Here is an 18,769-nt window from a genome sequence, read left to right on the forward strand (position 1 = left end):
GATATTTAGCAAAACAAGATGGAAAAATTGGTTAGTATTTGTGGCGGGTCAAATGCATTAAATTGTCACAAACAGTTATTACACTAACAAGAATGGGAAAATTAAAGAGCATAGATCTCCAAATTCAAATATTGAAAAAAAGAAGTGTATTAATACATGTGACAGAATTTCTGCATATGTTCACACGACACATACCTAGGAGAACAAATGTAAAGCACACGAGAGTGTTATTGTGAAAATGTTGTCCTTTATTCTTTACTTGCTTTGAAGGAAAATTTTCTGAAAAACCCACAAGGAAATGCAGTAGGATAGGACCAAGTAAAGAATAAAGGCACCCACATCACTTTTAAAGCACAGAATATGGATACAATTTAATGGCCTCCTCGAGAAATCTTGATCACAAATTATAATCCCAAATACAATATCTCACTTTTATTAACACCGCCCACTCTAACTAACTTTCCTTATGCTAGTTATAAATGGACAGCTATATTAGTTGACAGTTGAAGAGAATGAACATTAATAGATAATATGCATTACAATTAGCTGCTATGAGTGTAATAATTGATAATGGGGTCTAAGACAAAAAGTGTAAATTTGTAACGATTATTAAAAACAGTTGACATTTTAAGAATTGGCAATCCAAATACTTAACCAATAATCATGTTTCACACTTCTAAAGTGAAATCAGTTTTAAAAAGTTAAACAGTAAGAATGTCACGAAAAAACTTTAATACTGTTTCGAAGGAATGGCAAAAGCAAGACTTATCATGTAGACTATAAAGTGAGTAGGTTAGATTAGAAGGATAGCACACTTAAGCATACAGATATCACATTCTTTTAATATTAAAGAGTGTTATCAATCATGAAATATCAAAGTTTACTTCAGACTGCAACCAAAAGAAGGAATACTGCCGCCAAAAATAGTTACTTTAGAATAAGTTTTAAATTTGTCTCTCGCAATTTACTCAGCTATCAATACCAGTGTACCATGGACAAGGCAATCTCAGCCTTCTAAAATTTCCAACCACACCAATTGAACTCGATTTACATATTATACGATATTTCAACCATTACTGCCCCTAGCGCAGCCTGCAAACTCCTTTCCCCATTTTGATGACCCCAAAATTTCAAATTAAATACACTAGCTATGGACTACTCAATCAAAATCCTCAGCAAGAGTACAAGGCACTGTCTTTCATTCCTTTTGATCACCATAACAAAAGAAATTTAAGTAGAAACCATCAAAGCCATTATTTCAATCGAAAATCATTTCACAAATTATTTGTATAAAAATAATGATTTTTCACTAACTGCGTATGGATTTTCAAGAAGAACTTGTCGGCCCAACTGAATATTAACTAATATTTTAAGATAACAACAAAATTAATTTGCATAACAACTTTGCTTTATCATTGTCCCTACTTCCATCTCTCAAGCATACTGATTCCTTATCCAGCCACATCGAACTATTTTTATAATCAATTTACACGAGGTATTAAACACTCACTTTCTCTTCCTTCTATTGTCAACTGTAGGATTCCTCATGTCATTTTTAGCTAGACCAGAGCCAGGGGGCATACCGTATGACATAGGAGAAGGAGCTTGCGAGGGTGTTGCTGTGACAGCAACGCTTGTAGCAGGTACTGGTGGTAGTGCAGATGCAGGTGCCTGAGCTGGAGTTGAAAGGGGAGCAGGAACTGCAGATGTGGCACTAGGTTCAGGAAGTGATCTTGGTAAAATGTGTTTTAGCCGATTGTTCCTATAATTCTTCCAGAAGTAGAATTGTTGTCTATGTGCCAGTTCCTAAAATACAGAGACAATGGTGTTTGGACAATCCGTGAGATACAGGTAAAGCAAAGCAACTATTTTCGGTTATTTGTTTCAAAGAAGTCCAGTAATGCAGGCCATCTGGTAACTATTAGTGACACATGATATATATATGTATCACGGTGGCATTAAGCATACTCTTATAAATACCAATCGACTCACAGTATCACGAATACATTAAAAGATTGCTGATTCCCAAAAGAGGAGTTTCAAGCAGAATGACTCAAGGAATTACCTCCGCCTCTGTTTCATTTTATACAGTAACAAGAAAAATTTGCTCTTCTCTTTGGGCTCAAATATAAGGGGAAAAAGGTAAAGATTAGTGGACATAAATATAAACAAATTCCAGCTAAATCAACCTTATTAAATGTTATTTTCTTAAAAATACCTTTATAAATCCAACACCATCTCCAATAAATATGAATGGGGGTAATTTAGAAAATATACCTGTTTATTTTTTGAAATCATGAACTTAACTAACAATCTTATTCAATGTAAAATTAAATTATTTTGCTTATATTTGAGTCTAAAAGTAGTACCAAAGGAGGAATGTGTTCTACAAAAAAAAAGAGAATGGCGTAACTCAGACAGGAGCAAACTCACATGAATTCCAGGAGAAAGCATGATTTTATACGAGAGCAAACAGATACTGCCATGTACCTTATTGATAGGATGTGCCATTGCATTGCGAAAGTTTGCATTCTGAAGCAGCTCAAGAAAATAAAGACAATGAGGATACCTAGCATTCATAGAACATGACCAAATCAGGATAGGAATCCAGCTTAGTCAGAGAACAACATCCCTGAAAGTAAGGATGGACACAAAATAGTAAAAGGTGCCAGAACCAATTTATTCTCGTAGTTACATGACTTACATTAACTGTTGATTTCGATGTATTCCTCTTAGACTAAGTCTTTTAATCCTTTTACCCTAATTGAAACAACTGAATGCCTTAAGTAGAATTGCATTACATAATCCCTTATTTGAAGATAATTCTTACATAATAAATTTAATATATTCAGGGCGCTGCCAATATTGAAGATACTTTAAGTATCCAATGAATGCTTCATCCTCAAAATAACGATTCTGAGCCAAATCTGTTTAAAAGTGAAACAGATATAAGAATAAGGTAAAATAAAAACTACAAAAGTAAATCACACGTTCAAAAGACCAAGCATGCCACTTTTTAAAAATGTGAAAAAGAAATTTGATAAAGACAGTAGAAATTGCAGGGATAGGAGAATGAGGAATCCTCCTCAGATAAAGGCAAAACACAAAACAAAGATAAAAGAAAAGATCGATGGAAAGCTCTCAAATCCTCAAACATGTTTCTGTCAGATTTTAAAAAGGAATGACGACCACAATTGTGAGAACAACATAAAGGATTTTAGGTACCAGAATTCTGGCTCCATCAGCTGCATCTGTATGCAACTTTCCGCAATATCAAGAATCACAATGAAATCCAACCATGACAACAATTTAAAATCTTATCCCCCAAAAAATTATTTTATGCAGAATAGGAGCCAAATTGCCTAATCTTGTCCAAAATAAGCTGTGTTGTATCCAAGAATCCCAATTACTTGCAAAACCCATTTTTCACTACTTATTCTAGCTGTCCAACTACACAATTTTTTCATCCGTAGAAATTAAACACGTGTTTGGATTTACACAACTCACTAACTAAGCTAGACCCCTTGAACTATTGCTCAATGAAGTCCATACTATCAAAGCATACAAATGAAGTGAAGTGAAAATCATACAGTGGATATAGGTAGGATTGGCAAGGCACTGAACAAACTCCAATTCAAGCAAAAACCGTTGCCGCCCATCATCTGGATCTTTGTATGTGTTCTTCGGCCTGAATTAAACACAACCACCAATAGCCATAATTAGCTGACCACATGCCACTGAACCCAAAATCACACCTTTTTCCACAAAAGAAGAAATTCACCAATACCCAAAAAAAAAAACGAATTTGGAGAATAAAAGTAAAGCCCTTAAAATAGGGTACACTTCAAATAAACCAGAGGACAACAGCCCTTTGAATATCATCAGCTCAAACATGTTAGGCTATGATAATGTGGTATAAAGCAAGCAAATAGTCGGAAAATTTAGCTTACGATGATGGAGAAGTATGGGTTGAATTGTCGCTTTCGATTTGAGTGGCCATGGAATCGGTACTCTCTTAGCTGCAAGAACAACTGGGAGTTTCAAAAACTAAATTTGGTGAGGTTAGGACTGATACACGACCTTGCTCTCGCCTTTGAATCAGAAACAGACCCAACAAATCTATGAATTCGATGATTCAACGTTAGTGAATTAGAACCACCCTCCAATTTAAGTGTTCGTTTTTTGGGCACCTCTTTTTTTATTTTGAAATACCTTTCCTTCACCGAATATATTTATGGGGGTCCTGAAAGAAGAAACCCTTCGTTTTTTATAATGGGCTTCACAGCGGCCCAAATTTAGAGCAACACAACTGTGTCGTAAAATTATGGTAAGGTGACATTGGATCTTTAACATACTATTTCATTAATTAAATTATGTTCTTGATTTAGTCTCATCTTATCTCTTGAGTCAATTTTAAGATTTTTTTTATTATTATAAATAATCATTTTAGAGAACATTTTGTATAGATCATTTTCATTCCCACGTTCTCTTTTTTATGTTGTGAATTAATCTTGCTTATTTGTGAGTTTTGTAACCCCTAGTTTTTATGAAAATTAAGAAGAACATGTAATATCATTGAGAGAGGACAGTGTAAATTTTATACATACTAAGTTAATATCGTTTTATGAATGTGAGTGGATTTGTACATAATAGACGGCATTTGTGGGTCATTACTGTATCAGTGCAAGTTGACCCATAATTGACTTTTTCTTTTCTAAATAAAAATTTCTAGATTTATGATCATGTTATTCAAAAGAAAAAAAAAGTTTTCAATGAAAATTAAGATATAATATAATTACAAGAACTCGTACTTCAATTAAATCCAGAAAACAAATTTATCATTTTGAATTTATCTGAAAAAAAAATATCCATTGTCAATATTTTCATATTTGTAGCGGTGTGAAAAGAAGATTTTATTTCAAATTGCTTAACAATAATGTTCTTAAGATTAGTCAATTCTATCTGTTTAGTTAAGGGAAGGTTGTAAGTTGTAACACAAGCAAATTTTCACCATGACAGAACAGTAAAATAATTTATGCCTAATCATTCCTAAATGTAATTAAATGTAAGTTTTGTTTCTAATTTAAGCATTATCATTATATCTTAAAATCAACTTCTTTTTTTGTTATACACTAGAGTGTATATGAAAAAGAAAACATGTGGATGGTAAAGTTTGGGAAGCAATATTGGAATTGAACTTGCTCCATAGAGAGAAGGTTTTGAATAGAGGGTAGGTATGCCTAATCTCTTAAGAAAATAAAATGGTACAGTTAAGAAAAGTTGGTAGTAAACCACTCCTATACGTATTCAGAGAGAAGCAGTATAAAATGGAGTTGTCTGCAAATGCAGAAAAACGAAAGCAATGAAAAATGAATGAAAGAGAAAAGAAAAAGCATGTGAGGGAAGCACCTTCAGTTCCTTTCATATGGGAAGTAAAGCCGGGCATTGCTAAGAAACATTGGAAGCCAGAGACAGAGGTCTCTTCAGTTGCCCACTTCCCTCAAACTCCTCTCAAGCTAATTGCCTCAGTTCCATTTCTTTGGGAAGAAAAACCAGGAAAACCTCTTCCTAATTTCTCAGATGTATCAGTTCATCCTGTGCTTCCCAAACCCGAGAAAATACTCATTCATGTAGCATCATCTTCATGTTTTTCTGTTGCATGCAACTTTGGCCATGATGGCAAAGACAAAGGAACATGCAATTATGACAGTGAAAGCATAACTAGTTTAGACCTTGAAGCTTTTACATTTGATGCAGACCAGTCGTTTGGTTCGGTTCCCTCACTACTCTCAAACTGTGTTGTGCCATCAGAAAAAGCTTCCAGTTCCTCTCCAGCCTCCTCTGAGACAGATAGTAGCATAAGCAGCTATGCAACTGGCAGGTCAAGCCCAATTGGTGCTACTTTCCTTGAGACCCTTTTTCCTCTGTATGCAAGGGATCAGAACCTGGAAAAAGAAACTTCAAGTACACAAGAAGTAGGACCCAAAGATTTCTGTGATGAAGATATTGCCAGTGACATTATAAGGAGGCCACCAACACTCGGAGAGCTAATTATGATGAGCCGGAGAAGAAGCTGCAGAAGAAAAACAGTTCAAATGAATAAATGGGATCCACCAAAGGTAATCACACAATTCAACATCCAATTGTCACATGATGCATGGTAATGAATGATATTGTCACGATAATTTCTTTGCATGTCAATTTTGTGCAGAAAATCCCAAGACAACAAATTTTTGGATGTTTTTTCCCGATTGTAACTAATAGCAAAATGATTGAGGGGCTGCTGAAGCGAAAGTACTTCCCCAGACTTAAACTCATATAGACAGAATCAATTATGCAGAAGGAAATATCAAAAACACAAGTACCAAAAGACTGCTCCAGAACAAAATGCCCCTCTGCCAATTGATTTTGAATCAGACTCTTTTCATTTACTATGTAAATTGTCTTGCAATTTATGGGTTTTATTTAGTTTTGCACTCTAATATATCCTCACTGCTTTCTTCCAAAAGATAGTCAATGTGTACGTTCTTCTTAGACAACTTACTTTTTGTGTGATAATCTCTCCAAATTAAGGTTTATTTTTAAAAACAGCACCAGTTAATTTCTAACAGAAAACGATATAAAGACACTTGAAGAATTGTATGTAGACTGTATTTTTTGAAAATGGCTCCAATAACAACATTTACATGAAAATAACCAAGTTTCAAAAGCAAAGTCTACTGTTTCAACAATTCTTTTGGTACTATTCAATAAAAACTAAAGAAATACTGTAGAAAAATGACCAGGGTACACTTTCGTTTTTTTTTTTATGGGTGTCAGAGGTAGACAAAAGAGACAGAATTATTTTTCTTAAAAATTGTGTAACTGTAGAATATTGATGTAATGAAATAAAAAGTAAAACCACTTTACTCACATTTCCAACTAAATTCTTTTAACATTCTTTCTGTCCGATTATTTAGATATATATTTCAAACACTAATTCCATTTGATTTTAGTATATTCATTTTAATCTGTCATATTTTATCCCTGTCTTTAAATTAAATTCAAATTTTTAAAGTGTTTAGCAGAAATCTGAAATATCACTTACATTTTTAATAATGTATATTCATTATATATTTCATAATAATATAATTTATGTTTTAAAAATATTTATTTAGTATAAATTATACGACAAAAAATATGTTTATCCTATACGACACGCATATTAAAATACTTCAAAGTAAAAGTATTGCGAAACAATATGCATACATACATTGCACGTAGCAGACTCTGTCCATGAAAAGAAGGTGAAGTTTTCTAACGGAGACGTTAGCTGTAAACAGTAAAATGTCTTATTCTTCTCCTTCTTCTTCAGGCATTAATTGTATGCATGCGCAGTGAATTTATGGAAGACATTGGTACGCGTAACTATTCATTGCTCATTACAAATTTATGATCAGCTATGACACCCAGATATATGACACAGACAGAAATACGATTAAATTGAAAAAATATTGAATGATAAATATTAATTTCAAACTATAAACTATATATCTTATATTATAATTATAATAGAAACTTATATAATAAATTTTTAAATTTTTAAAAGAATTATTGAATTTGTGGTTATTAAAACTATGCTAAAATCATGTAACAAATAAGAAAAAGTCTTTCAAATAAAATAATTTACCTATGTATGTCATTAAAATAATTTTGCTGTCTTAAAAGCCCTTTGCCTCGCAGAGGACAAGAGTGCTGGGTCAAACTTCCTCTCTAAGGCTGTAACATCAAATACAGGGTTTTCTGCCTCTAATTTTTCTTACTAAAAGTACAAAACTATAATGGTTTATTTAAACTTACTACTAAATTCACCATTCATTTCACAGAAGAATCATGTCGAAGACAAGCTGTCAAACAAATGCACCGTATAAGATGCATACTTCGAGGGAGAAGCCAAGTTTGCCGGTACCCGTAATTTTGTTGTCTTAAATGACAAAAAAAAACACAAAACTCGTTATTTTCTTCAGTTAAAGGATTATTTCATGGTCAGATATAGCCCTAACTTGTTTTGCGAAATCAAAGTAAAAGCATAATAAATAGAAGCAGCAGCATAATATAAAGCAGCAGCTATTCATTTGACAGATAATAATATGCGAAAACAAGTGCTTGTATACAGTAGTAGAAACTTGCATATGCTCTATAATATAAAGTGTTTTATCCCCTATCGATATGCTCCATCATCTATTTGTTAAATGTTGTAAACAATTATATCTAATCTCAAAAAGAAACTGGTTTCATGCAGTGTGAATGTCATGGACATGGAGACATGAATCCTTCAGCAGGTACATATGTCGAAATTAGGAATCGCAATCAAGTACTCTGGGATATAACATCCCCAAAGCGAACAAACCATTGAGCATTGGTTGAGTTGTTATCTTCTTGTTGAGGTTGTGCTTCCACTTTTCGAGGTTGTCCCTTCTCGATCACAAAATGGGCATAGTCAAATTTCTTCGCAGGTGGAGCAAGGATCTTACTTGGAGGTGAAGGAAGCAGTGATACCAGAACCCTGGCTACTTCATGCATGGTAGGCCTATCAGAAGGGTTCTTTTTCGTGCAAAGAAGAGCAAGCTGAAAGGTCTTCTTAACATGAGCTAGATCAATGCAGGTTATGGACACCTCTGCATCAACAGCCTCCATTACAGTGTTGTTATCTGCCTTGGCCAATATCTGAATTCATGCAAAAAAAAGTCCCCAAATTGAGTTAAATGGAGCTAATAATTTAAATATACACGCAGTGCTCTGTAAATGGCCCTCCCCAAATGAAAAAACTGCTGAGTGCGAACATCACATTATCCATTTTTTGTTAACCCCTATATAATGCACTACACAAATGGTTTCCATATATAACAAGAACAATGACTATGAACAAAAAAGAGATTAAGAGCGTGCAAATATTAATACACGTACCAATTGATGCAAATTAGACTCATTGTCCACTGCCTTCTTTCCAGTTAGTAGCTCCAAAAGAACTATTCCAAAGCTATACACATCTGATTTTTCATTCAGCCTAGATGTTCGGGCATACTCGGGGTCAATATAGCCAATAGTTCCAAGGACATAGGTCGATGCATGAGTTCTCGAAGTCGAGATGCACTTTGCAGTACCAAAATCAGAGAGATGAGCCTCAAAGTTCTCATCCAGTAAAATATTCGAAGATTTAATGTCCCTGTGAACTATTCGTGGGTTACAGTCATGATGGAGATAAGCTAGTCCTTCGGCTGCTCCAACAGCAATCCTCAGGCGTGTTTCCCAATCAAGTTTTACCTTCGAGGGACCTGCATCAGGTGAAACATCTAAGGTACCAAAGCCAAAACAGCAACAGAGCAATTTGACAATATACAGAATTTAGAAATCGAAAACAATTAAGAGAACACTTGTAACGAATAATTTCAAAAACTTCCACCAAATTCAGTTAAGACATGTCTAGACAGTTAAGTAACATTACCGTGTAGAAGATCCCACAATGACCCATTCGCCATATAGTCATAGAAAAGAAGATTTCCATCGGGAGTGAGTGCATATCCATGCAAGGTGACAAGGTTTCTATGTCTGATGCTACCAACTGTCTCAAGTTCGGTCTCAAACTCCCTTAAATTGTGTGGGTGTTGGTTATACAGTCGCTTAATTGCAATTGGTCGGGAATTCTTCAAAACACATTTGTATACAGTACTAGAGGCACCATAACCTATGATATATTTCTCATTGAGATTCTCAGTGCTTCTCATTATATCATCCAAGGTGTGGATAGCCATATCCATGTGCAGAACAACTAGTCTTGGAGGACCTGAAATGAGGCAAGCTCAATATAACAAAGGCAGCATTAAACTGATACCACAAGTAAATGTAGATCCTTTCAACATACCTTGCCCAGTTCTGCTAGATCCCTTCATCAATTGTTTAGATTGGCTGGATCTATAGAAGGCTACAATGACCATAGCTAACAATATCATAATTCCAAGCGTGAGACATACTACAGCAACTCTGGAGAAAATCACTGAAAAAAAAATGTACAGAATTGACCTCAATATATTAAAATAATTCACTTCTAAAAAGGCTTTTTAATATGGAATTGGCATTACACCTCTTGATTTTGGAATGTAAGGACGACATATTGATCCCACCCAATCTCCACACAATAATGAATTTCCGAAGAAGCTGGCAAAGGTTACAATATGTCATTAATACATAAAATAAAAGAAGCAAAGGTTACAATATGTCATTAAACTAAAGGCGCCTCTACAATACCTGTCAGCTGAAAACCTTGAAAAGTTCTTCATTGAAGGAATTACTCCGGAAAGGTTGTTATAGGACAAATTTCTAAAAAAAAATATTTAAGAACAGAAAACGGTTCAAAGATAGCAAAATTGGGACGTAGGGACAAAGGTGGCTGTCGGGGATACTCACAATAGTGTAAGACTGAAACAATTAGTCATCTGATCAGGAATCTTCCCTCGCAGATCATTTTTGTTCATAATCCTACAATATAGTTGAAGTAAAAATAAGTTGAAGCTATTACCCACTAATGGATCAACACTACATAAACATAAAATAGTACAAAGTTATGCATACAAAGACATAAGGTTCTGCAGCTGTCCAATTTCCGGAGGAATGCTACCAGAGAGATTGTTGAATGACATGTCACTAGAAGCAGAATAAATTACATGTTAATAAATTAACTAATGTAAAAATCTTAACAAGACGTTGAAGTTTATACTTCCACAGAAGTATACAAGACTCACAGAATTTGAATGCTTCTGAGATTCCCAAATTCAGCTGGCAAAGAACCTCCAAGGTGGTTGTGACTTAAGTTGCTGCATTTGTAACGTGAAAATATTATTGAGGAAAGCAATAATACAAAACTAAAACAATTATCAGTGTTCATTACAATTTCTTTCTTACAGGGTCAAGAGATGTTCCAGATAACCAACAGAGGCTGGCACAAGTCCTGAAAAATTATTGCAAGATAGATCCCTGAAACAATGTATAAAATAATTAAAGGTTATCTTCCACACACATTGACATTCATCAGGTTATATATGTTCTTCTGAGGAAACATACAATGTATCTAGATTAATAATATGCCCCAACTCGACAGGTATGCTCCCCTTGAAGTTGTTCACAGAGAGGTTTCTGGACGTGAAAATTTTTACTGTTAAATTAGTAAAAACAAAGAAATCTGGTAGGAATATAATGAAACAAGTTTTAGATAACGTACAAGTATGTCAAACTACCAAGGTTGCGGAAGCTCAATGGAATGGAACCACTCAATTGATTACCATGCACATTACTGAAAATAAAACTAAGCAAATCATTGAAAAGTCGTGCTACGGTATTGAAAACAACATGATATTCTAACTAGCTCAACAGAACTTGCGGGTAGCAATGGGAAATCTTACAACTGATTTAAGGCTGTGCAGGAGCTTATGTCATGTGGAATAGTTCCATCAAGATGATTATTGGCAAGATTCCTGAAAATAGTAAATGAAGCTACTTTACACAAGACACAGCAACAGGTTTTGTCAGTGTAACCGATTGACTATAACTTACAATTCAAAAAGATGTTCTAGCTTCCCAAACTCATTTGGAATTTTTCCAACTAGGTGGTTGTCATTCAATATCCTGAAGAAAAGACAATCCGTAAGTGCATTCACAAATTACATACACTTCTGATACAAATATATAGGTTAACTCACAAGTAGCTCAGGTTGGACATATTGCCTAGTTCAGGAGGTATCGGGCCAGTAAGCATGTTTCCATGAAGGTACCTGACCAATTAAATTTCTCAGACGAAAACCAGAATAGCTAAAAGTTTAAGTCAATGTATAGTTACACTCACAGCTTTCCAGTGAAAGTCAGATTCCCAAGTATTGGGGGAATTGATCCCACTAACTCATTCTCACTCAAATCCCTACAACAATGTCACGTTAAGGTACAAAAGACATGTTTAGAAATTACAAATATAGAAGTAATTGCCTTACTCAGAGCGTCAAATTATTAGTATAATCTTCAAATTAGAATAATGATAAAGAAGTATACTTACAATATTACAAGGGCTTGCATCAAACCAATCACTTCCGGAATCTTCCCAGTTAATCTATTTCCTTGAAGTGACCTGGGCAGAAATCACAGTAATACTCGCTTATATACATATCCTTTAATTGTGACTTGTCAATTCACAACAATAAAACAATAATCTCACAGTGAAAATACTCACAACGTAGCAACTTGCAGAAACCCAATATTATATGGAATCTCTCCACTAATCTGATTATATGATATGTCTCTGAAATTCAATGAAATAATAGGGTGGCAACGATGAGACAAATATCGAAAATGAAATATAGAACATACCAAACACCAGTTTCTTGGCTTACAAGATTTCAAAACTTGAACAGTTCCCTATGCTGTCAGGTATAGTACCAGTCAAATTGTTGTCTCTCACATCACTTAGAAATCATGGAAAACAACAGAAAAAAAGAGAGGTAAAAACAGATGTAAGGTTACACGAAAGATCCAATGTGAAGCTTCATCATGCTTGGGTTGGATTACTCACAAATACGACAATCCAGTTAATTGACATATATCAGGAGACAGAGTACCACTCAACATGTTCCCTCGTAATCCACTGCATCAATGAACAATCCCAAATAAAAACTCCCAAAGTTTAAGAACTACTAAGATACAGCCAGACGTAAAAGTAAAATACACAAAGAAAAGATAAAACCCACAGGTACTGCAAGACTTCGTTCCAATAGAGTAATCTTGGGATCTCTCCAGTGAGCCTATTTCGAGCAAGATCACTGCAAACATAACAGAACAGTAATTGCACTTATTTAGAGGCAGCTAAAGCAACAGATCGTTAAAACACTAAGGTGACAGAAACTTCTGTCATTTACTCGTTTTATTAGAATGGATAAGTGTCATTTTAAAAAATACCAACACAATAAAATTTAGTATTGAGAAGAGAAACCGAACTTACAGAGTCTTAAGATTTGGAATTTGGGTTAGGGTTGAAGGGATAGGACCAGTTAACTGATTACTCTTTAAATTCCTGTATCCATCAATACAATTTAAGCGTCGTTCAATTAAAGCCGAACAACAAAATAAAGCGTCACTTCTGCTTTCAAACTTACAAAAACTCAAGTTGCTTTAGCTTTGACAGGGAGAAAGGTATATCACCATAAAGGTGATTATCAGACAAATCCCTTCAATTGAAAGAGAAAAAAATGAAATAAGCAAATATATAAAGAAATATTTCCCAGTAAAACAAGATCAACATGGAAGTAGGTAATACGAGAAGCAAGAATAGAGTCCTACAAAAGAAAAAGTGCTGCACAGTTTCCAATTTCATCTGGGATTTGCCCCGTTAATTTATTCCCTTGCAAGTCTCTGGTTGAAAAAACAAGCAAACATCTCAGAAATAAATCAAAGGTCAAGCTTAAACACACATGCATTTCAGATGAGAATGATAAATCATTTAAGCGTAAACATACATGGACTGCAAGCTTCTCAAGTCACCAATGGCTGGGGATATCTCCCCGCCGAGGTTCAAGCTGGACAAGTTCCTAGAAGAACAGAGCAAAGAACTTTAAATCAACACAAACAGTTAATTAACACGAATGGTTGTTAATTAGAAAGATTAATACAAACGAAGCAAATAATCACAAAAGGATAATAAGCTCACAGAGAAATCACAGCAAGGCTGCCATTATCGCAGGAAACTCCACGCCAAGAGCAAAAATCGTCATTGTGGACGTCATCCCAGTCAAGAAGCACGTCTGCCATATTGCTGAAAGTGGCCTTCATCGCCATTAATGCTTGTCCTGCACATTTTCAAGGCCGTTCAACACTCAAGCATCTCCAGAGCTCAGTACCGTACAAATCTATCAATTATCAATTCCATAGTAGTACATAGTGTTCCATCGTCTACGATTAGTAATTATATGGACAGATCATGCAACAAAAAACATTGTAAAACAAACTACAAAATACTTCCAAAAAAAAACAATTAATTGACCTACGGCAAACAATTGCAATCATCAAACCACGGCAATGGGGGAAAACGTTGTTCAGAAAATAACAAAACATTTCATGGGCAACATAGTTCTTTTTTAAAGCGAGTATCCAATCTCTGTAAGCAATAGTCAAGCAAGTACCGAGATTGAGATATACCAATTTCCTATTCAAGAAATTATTTAATGGAAGAACACGAGTAAGAGTGTGGCAGTGAAAGAACTCAATTTATCCATGTGGTCTAGGTTACATAAATTTCAATATTATAATGTCAAAGTTGTAATTGTAATGGATAAAAAATCTAAAAAGGCACTCAAATGCAGAAAGGCGTCCAAATAAAAAAGCAGAACCGGAATACCCTGAAACAGTAGAACAACGGTCCAAGTGCCAAACCCAAAGTAAAAAAATTTCCATACATATTAAAATATTGACAAAACTGTTCCACACTAAACAATTAACCAGTAATGCATTTACCCAAAAATTAAAACGACTAGAAATTAAGATGTCCTTAATCTGTATCATCACTCTTATATAAATCACATTGATGTAATAATGTCCGTAAAACAGGTCAACAAAGAAATCAACATCAAATTACAGTTTCGAATCTATTCAAAATGTTTCTTCCTTTGGCCCGGTATGGCTTGAAATATCCACCGGAAAAGAGAGCAAAAAGGTATAAAAGGTATGCCATACCAAATTCGGATTCTTTCATGCTTCAACCAAGTAACGCAGCAACCTCAGTTATGAAGGAAAATCTCAAAACACGTGAACACTTTCTTGGAACGGAAAAGGCACTTAATTCCAGGACCCCCACCCCCCTCCCCCCACAACTAAAATAAAACACACCCAGGGTTGTTTCACTAAATTCAGCATCGTAAATATCTAAAACCCCGACAAAAACACCGTGGAGTCGAATGTCTAAAGAGAACAACGCAAACGAAATAAAGAGAAGCTAAAACGGCATTTGACGTGGGGCAACAAACAGAAAACAACATTCCACTAGAATGTTTTTCAAGTATGTATAAAGCAACACTAACGAAAAAAAAGAATAATATTGTTTGAGGAGAGCCACAAAGGGGGTGGAAAAGATACGAGGAAAAGGAATCACCACAACCGCAACAACTACCCATAGGAACAACAGACAAAAAAAAAAGACATGCACAAAGATTTGACGGGTGAAGCAAACGAATAAACCAAAAAAGAACCGAAGGGGTGAGTCAAAATGGCAATGCACCCACAAAACACAAACCTTCTTCGCTGAGGGGCAAAGCAAATGGAAAGAGAAGGAAGAGCATGAGCAGAAGAAGAGACATGAGAAGCTTCAACTTGTGGGGGCCAACATTGAACAACGGCGCCAGGCCATTATCTTCCATGGTCGCCAACCACAGCACGTAGCGAAAAGACCAAGTATGATGGAATGTAGTTAATATTATTACAACGACAATGGTTTCTTGGTAGAGAGAGAAAGAGAGATTGCAGGCTTAAGGCGTGAGCCTTAAAATACAGTGTTATGATGAGAGATAATGGGAAACGGCGGTGAAGCGACGTTAGCATAGGAGACTGTCACTGTATATAAGGGTGGTAGCCGCCGTCATTCGTACTCGCCGTTTCCCAGCGTATTTGACAGCTATCTCTTTCTTCTCAACTTACGCGCCTCTCTTGGCGTGAGCCTTAATTTCCTTTTGTTTTCTCACTAACGAATCTGAACAATGGCTATATAAGCATAAGACAGTATAACTACGCGCTCTACGAGCCACGGACAGCGTCGTTCGTACGCATTTGGATTATGGAGCGCGTGTCCACGGAGCGTGCCAGGGAGGCACTGATAATAGAAACTAAGAATACTATCTTTTTTTTTAAGATAAAAGTAAGAATATTTAATCCTACTTTCAGTTCTTACATTTTTTTTCCTAGATTATGATAATGGGATTTTTGATATTTTTTTATACTTCACAAATCTACTACACACTTAAACACTAGTAGAAAAACACATGTTTCAAACTCACTTACCATATCTGTATTTCACGTTGCTCTAATAAATGCATCTTCTTAATAATTTCATTTAACATACAAATAAATAATGTTTAGTGAATAACGAATAACGGCATAGGATATAAGTGCAGTCTTTGTTATGGGCTATTATGTATGTAATTGTAGCTCCAAAGAATTAATATATAATTAGAGAGTAAAGCGTGATTGGTGAATTAAATTAAACATAGGCTTAATTTATTTCTCTGAACTCTAAAATTATATTTATTAAGAGATAGATTAATTTGGCTGTTTACAAGTTATCTCATATGTCAAAATTTTCATTTTAGTTCTCAATATTTAAATACCAAGTTACATTCAACTCATATATAATGACTTTTTTCTTAAAAGAAAAATAAGTTCAATAAAAGTCTTTAGTATAATTGTTAAATGTTTTCATTCGAATTACGATTTTAGTAAGACTTTCCGTTATTTACCGTTAATATTTGACTTAATTACAAAATGTTATTTATGTTTGATGTCAATGCCTTACCTTTTAACAGTTTATATCTAAGTTTTGCATTATAAAATAATAAAATATTATTATCTCATCCTGTATATATATTTTTTTTCAATATGCAACAGAAATGTAGCACCCTATTTACGGTAACTTTAATTTATATAGACTGACAAATAATAGTGTATTTTAAAGCATTTAAGTTAGAGCTAGAAACAAAATGTCCAAAATTAATTCTTTGAACTGTTTTATTTTTAACTTTTATTAAATGTTTACACGGTTATCTTTTATTGCCATACAAACTTGTATTGAGTTAAAGTTGATTGTGTACTTATTAATTGTTGTTTATTATAAAAAAAAAAGTATAAAATTTAATGATTAAAAATCACGTCAACAAAAATATAAATAGAAAACAAAGATTGAATGCAGATAAAAAAGAATTAAAAAAAAATAGAAGAAAAAAAAACAGATACGAAATATCGTATCTTCCTTGGAAACTTATGAATGATCATCTTCCAAAAAAAATGAAAAGATTGCTTTGTTTAAGAAAACAAACATTAAGACAGCCTTGGTGAATCGTGATAAATATGTGTAAGATCACTTTCCGAAGGTTTTGTCCTTATTTGGTAGGAAAAGTTTGGGTGTTGACATTATTTGAGGGGTTTCAATCTATTGCATGAAATGGAAATAAGAAAAATTGAAGGAAGGGTTTTGTCGTTATGCCAGAAAGCAATGCACATGCATTGGTTATGTCATGAGAGAGTATCTCTAGAAATTGATCTATTGATCTACAAATTCCAATCTATTAAGATATATTAATATTCATAGCATAAGTCGATGACAGAAAAAGAAAAGAAAATAGCAACATTTTACGAAATGTATGACGATAATTACTATTTGCATGTGAAGCGAATCAGACTAGGGGTGGTGGTGAGAAGTTGGTGTGCATGAAAATTTAAAAAAAAAAAACACACAAAACAATGAGAATTGTTTTGGTGGCGAATGGTAAAGAAAGAAGACTGAACTGTGTCTGAAAGTGTTTGGAGTGATGAGCAATAAAAGAGATTTGCATATAGCAATGTATAAAGCTGACTTCGCTGAGTCCTTTTCCTCTTAAATTATAACTGTCTTCCCTTCATTTGGTAATTATCTCTTTACTTTCTTTTCTTTTTCTTGTTTTTAATGCTCTGCAAAAGCTTTTGCCTTTTTCCTTTCTTCCATGTAATGTAAGTAATGACAACACTACTTCCTCCGCTTCATACTTCGGTCTTTATTGCTACCTTTCTTTTCTTTCCATTACAAACACAAAAATAAAGTTTTATTTTATTTAAATTTAAAACCAAATCAAATCAATATTTTACCATTTCTTGTATTTGGCATCGGGTATCCAATTTGATAAAAACATTTATTATTAAACATTTTATAACCATACATTATTATCAAATAAAAAGAATATGTTTTTTAAATAACTATTCTTATATTTATAATCTTATAGTTAAAAAGATATAACATAAATTTATCATTAGATGGTAAGTGAAATATAATTAAATCACAATCTAACTTTTTAGCAACATTTTTTTAATTTTTCTGAGTTATTAATTAATTTTATGTCTGTAGCATTTTGTTCAAACTTAATAAGTTATTTGATTTTAAATCAAACGGTTGGATACGGTTTAAGGAGAAAAAGAATATGTAAATTCATCAAAATTTTAAAAAATAAATAAACGTTTTCAAATGTTTGAATCGAAATTTAATTATTTTTCTTTAATTGGTTGGATTATTAACATTTTAATATTTATTTATTATAAATCTTACTTTTTGCTTTCTAAAAATAAGGGTATTGTTATATTTTTTTTGGTGAATTAACTAATATCACAATTACTATAATTGATTTTCTTTTTGTGTATGATTATATTAAGTATTGGACGGAGTATATTTGATTTATACCCTTAGCGATCTTTTATTATGGAGAATCTTAATGATTATTATGTAGATATATGAATTTTTTTTTTAAATACACTTTTTCTGATTGTTTTTTCGTATGTATAAAACTGTTTTCATCAAATTCGTAATCAAATATCTGAGGATAAAATTACCCACTAATTATATCATAGTATATTGATTCTATTAAACAATTTAACAGGTTGTGAAATTATCCTAGATCTAAAGAGTCACAAGTTGTTGAAATTGGAACAGAAGAGAAAAAAGAACAATAAAGTTCTGAACTAATGT

At 33.7% G+C, this 18,769-nt stretch overlaps 3 protein-coding genes across 6 annotated transcripts; 1 reads left to right on the forward strand and 2 right to left on the reverse strand.

The window, feature by feature from the left end:
* Positions 1-1,305: 1,305 nt before the first annotated feature.
* On the reverse strand, positions 1,306-4,207 carry LOC108325045 (mediator of RNA polymerase II transcription subunit 31). Its single transcript, XM_017558032.2, has 5 exons — positions 3,951-4,207; positions 3,591-3,688; positions 2,831-2,927; positions 2,491-2,569; positions 1,306-1,806 (listed from the first exon to the last, which is right to left on the reverse strand). Exons 1-5 carry the CDS (start codon positions 3,998-4,000, stop codon positions 1,507-1,509), a joined length of 624 nt encoding a protein of 207 aa, XP_017413521.1. The 5' UTR covers positions 4,001-4,207; the 3' UTR covers positions 1,306-1,506.
* A 1,156-nt stretch (positions 4,208-5,363) lies between these two features.
* Positions 5,364-6,599, forward strand: LOC108325673 (uncharacterized). The gene is made up of 2 exons (XM_017558769.2): positions 5,364-6,119; positions 6,212-6,599. Exons 1-2 carry the CDS (start codon positions 5,370-5,372, stop codon positions 6,320-6,322), a joined length of 861 nt encoding a protein of 286 aa, XP_017414258.1. The 5' UTR covers positions 5,364-5,369; the 3' UTR covers positions 6,323-6,599.
* A 1,491-nt stretch (positions 6,600-8,090) lies between these two features.
* Positions 8,091-15,802, reverse strand: LOC108324142 (LRR receptor-like serine/threonine-protein kinase ERL2). Of its 4 annotated transcripts, none has more exons than XM_017556987.2 (27): positions 15,302-15,802; positions 13,724-13,862; positions 13,533-13,604; positions 13,357-13,428; positions 13,173-13,244; positions 13,019-13,090; positions 12,768-12,839; positions 12,593-12,664; positions 12,414-12,485; positions 12,254-12,322; positions 12,080-12,151; positions 11,876-11,947; positions 11,733-11,804; positions 11,587-11,658; positions 11,436-11,507; positions 11,255-11,326; positions 11,098-11,169; positions 10,939-11,010; positions 10,779-10,850; positions 10,609-10,680; positions 10,444-10,515; positions 10,285-10,356; positions 10,121-10,194; positions 9,902-10,033; positions 9,485-9,823; positions 8,947-9,314; positions 8,091-8,706 (listed from the first exon to the last, which is right to left on the reverse strand). In XM_017556987.2, exons 1-27 carry the CDS (start codon positions 15,423-15,425, stop codon positions 8,350-8,352), a joined length of 2,970 nt encoding a protein of 989 aa, XP_017412476.1. In that variant the 5' UTR covers positions 15,426-15,802; the 3' UTR covers positions 8,091-8,349. The 4 variants fall into 4 exon arrangements, with proteins under 4 accessions (XP_017412476.1, XP_017412478.1, XP_017412477.1 ...); XM_017556989.2 differs by lacking the exon at positions 15,302-15,802 and adding an exon at positions 14,212-14,270; XM_017556988.2 differs by lacking the exon at positions 15,302-15,802 and adding an exon at positions 14,061-14,151.
* Between the last annotated feature and the right edge of the window lie 2,967 nt (positions 15,803-18,769).

Source organism: Vigna angularis, chromosome 3, assembly GCF_016808095.1.
Source record: "Vigna angularis cultivar LongXiaoDou No.4 chromosome 3, ASM1680809v1, whole genome shotgun sequence".
NCBI lineage: Eukaryota > Viridiplantae > Streptophyta > Magnoliopsida > Fabales > Fabaceae > Vigna > Vigna angularis.